This window comes from Ursus arctos, unplaced genomic scaffold (genome assembly GCF_023065955.2).
Source record: "Ursus arctos isolate Adak ecotype North America unplaced genomic scaffold, UrsArc2.0 scaffold_19, whole genome shotgun sequence".
Taxonomy (NCBI): Eukaryota; Metazoa; Chordata; class Mammalia; order Carnivora; family Ursidae; genus Ursus; species Ursus arctos.
In genome coordinates, this window is record NW_026622863.1 from 17,171,511 (window position 1) to 17,174,252 (window position 2,742).

The 2,742-nt window shown below is 39.9% G+C and overlaps 1 protein-coding gene across 1 annotated transcript; it reads right to left on the reverse strand.

Moving 5' to 3' along the window:
- Positions 1 to 289: 289 nt before the first annotated feature.
- LOC113261512 (heat shock protein HSP 90-alpha-like) lies at positions 290 to 1,108 on the reverse strand. Its single transcript, XM_026507627.4, has one exon. The coding sequence runs from the start codon at positions 1,100 to 1,102 to the stop codon at positions 626 to 628; it is 477 nt and encodes a 158-aa protein (XP_026363412.2). The 5' UTR covers positions 1,103 to 1,108; the 3' UTR covers positions 290 to 625.
- Positions 1,109 to 2,742: the final 1,634 nt, after the last annotated feature.

The window sequence follows — 2,742 nt, forward strand, 5'->3', positions numbered from 1 at the left end:
AACAGCTTTACAACACGCCAAGTAGGCTTAGAATTCCGCTACTCTAAACAACGCTCTTCTTTGGAATACAAGCCCTATACATAGTTACTCCCATCCAGTTGGTTCAGTTTAACTACTAGCTTCTAGAGGCCTGGTACATGCAGTTGATAACTACAGGGGATAGAAGATTTAAAAAGTAGATCCTAGAAGGTGAAAGTTATTTTAACCAACAGTTCTCTTTTGAACATCAAGGTAGAGCTCGGAACATTTCAGTGACAAAAAAAAAAAAAAAAAAAAAAAAAAAAAAATTTGGTCTTACTAAGGAATCTGCTTGGTAGCTAAACACTTTAGACCACACAGTTAACGTTGGGTTACGCACACCTCACAACAGATGTTACCTTGTCTGGTTACAATAAGCCAGCGTGGAACTAGGAAAGAAAAACTAGCTGGGCTTTGCTTCCTACACGTCACAGCATCACACTCAGAAACAGAAAGAAATCTTATCTTCCCCTTAGGTAGTTATTGTCATGCCATATAGATTCTTAAAATGTTAACAAAAATAAAGAAAAACATCCTTGAAAATATATTATCAGAGGGAATGAAGATAAAGTACTGAATACATGTACAAGTAATTCTTGGGCGGCGCTTAGTCGACTTCCTCCATGCGTGACGTGTCGTCGTCACCTTCGAGGGGTGGCATCTCTTCGCTCACGGCGGCACTGCTATCATCAGCCGTGGGGTCGTCTTCATCAATACCGAGACCGAGCTTGATCATTCTGTAGATCCTGTTAGCGTGTGTCTGCAGGTCTTCCAGACTGAAGCCTGACGACAGGAGAGCGGTCTCGTAGAGCCGGATGACCAGATCCTTCACCGACTTGTCGTCCTTGTCAGCCTCTGCCTTCTGCTGCAAGGTCTCAATGATAGAGTGGTCAGGGTTTATCTCCAGGTGCTTCCTCGCGGCCATGTAGCCCATGGTGGAGTTGTCTCTTAAGGCTTGTGCCTTCATGATCCTCTCCATATTCGCCGTCCAGCCATACGTGCTTGTGACGATGCAGCACGGGGAGGTCACCAATCGGTTTGAGACGACCACCTTTTCTACTTTTTTCTCCAAGATGTCCTTCATGATCTTGCACAGAGAGAGGGGAGGGACAGGGAGGGGCAGAGAGAGAGGGAGACAGTAACCCAAGCAGATTCTATGCTGAGAGTGGAGCCCAGGGTGAGGCTCGATCTCATGACCCTGAGATCATGACCTGAGCTGAAAGCAAATCAGATACTCAACTCACTGCACCACCCAGGTGCCCCAGGAACTTTTTTTCATTTTTATCTGTTAGTAAACATATGGTTATAGACACAGGTGGAAATCCATTAAGATGTACACAGACCTTTATTTTATGTAAGTTATATTCCAAGTTTTTAAAGGATAAATTTGTAGATTAAATCAACCTCTCTATTTTGGTGTACGTTTTCTCCTTTGAGTATTCTCAGCACTGATGTACTTTTTCAATTTGGTGCTTACAATAACCTATATGAATGTTTTATGACTACATAGAATTGTGTATGTGTGTGTGTATTAAAAGGGAAAAACAAGTAAGCATCTATTTATTGCCAAGCAATTTGTATTTATTATTTCACTTAATCAGCATAGCTACCCTGTAAAGATTTTGAGAGATTAAGAAGGCTGCCCAGAACCCATGAGATTAAAAAGCAAAGCTAGAAAAATAACATAAAACAATCTAAACCCCAAATCCACAGTTCCTTCCACTGCTGCCTCTCTATATAGATGGTATCAGCCAAATAGTTTAATAATATTCTCAGGCTGTGCATAGAGAGACCATTTAATTTTGTTTTCTTCACAGATGGAAATATTGTGGGATTTCAGAAGTTGACATATTTACTTATTATTTGTTTACTTCATTTTCAAAAAAGGATTTGAGGCAAAGAAGGATTTCAAGAGAGTTGTTTTGGGATGGTTGGCCTCCTGGCAGTATGGGGAGGGTAAGAAGATTCTTTCTTTTCTTTCTTCTTTTTTTTTTTGGTCGATATTATTAATGTCTCTTATTAGACACATTTAACTTCTTGCTAAAACTATTAAATAATCTTTCAGCCTGGTGAACATAGAAACTCTAAGGCATGACATTTCCATGTGCAGTTACTTTATTTTAGTTCAGTCAGAGGGAAAAAAAGGGGGGGGAGGAGAAATTTCCTCAAATATTTGATAGAAACCTTGATTAAAGTATGAGATGGACTAGGGGGTTAGGCAAGGAAGAATGAAATAAAGGTTCCTTGGACAGAAACCTTTCCCCTTTTGGTTCTAAAATATTTTAACTTTATTTTATAACTTCTGCCTGTTGGGCCTCATTCCAATTTCTGAAGTTACCCAAAACAAGCCACATTAATACTCCTCAAGAGAGCTTTTTATTTTTCCTTGGAGCTATTGAAAAACAGGGTGGCCTATACCATCAGAGTGAGTGATGTTGAGTGCTCATTCACTGGTAGTTTTAGGGCAGTGGCTAGGGGATTCTTCTGTGGTGATTGCCCAGCAGATTCAAACAACTTGTGTAATTTGGGTAAAAAAACAAAACAACAAACTTGCAAGGCCTTATATGGGATACATTAAGAAGGGAAAAATTTCTTATTTTAGTCCTCTAATCCTTTCTGCAAGAATGCTTCTTGGGTAAAAATGATGCTCCCTGGGAAGGAATATATAGCATCAGAGAGATTCATTCGTGCATTTTGTAGCTTTACTCATACAGAGCCATACAT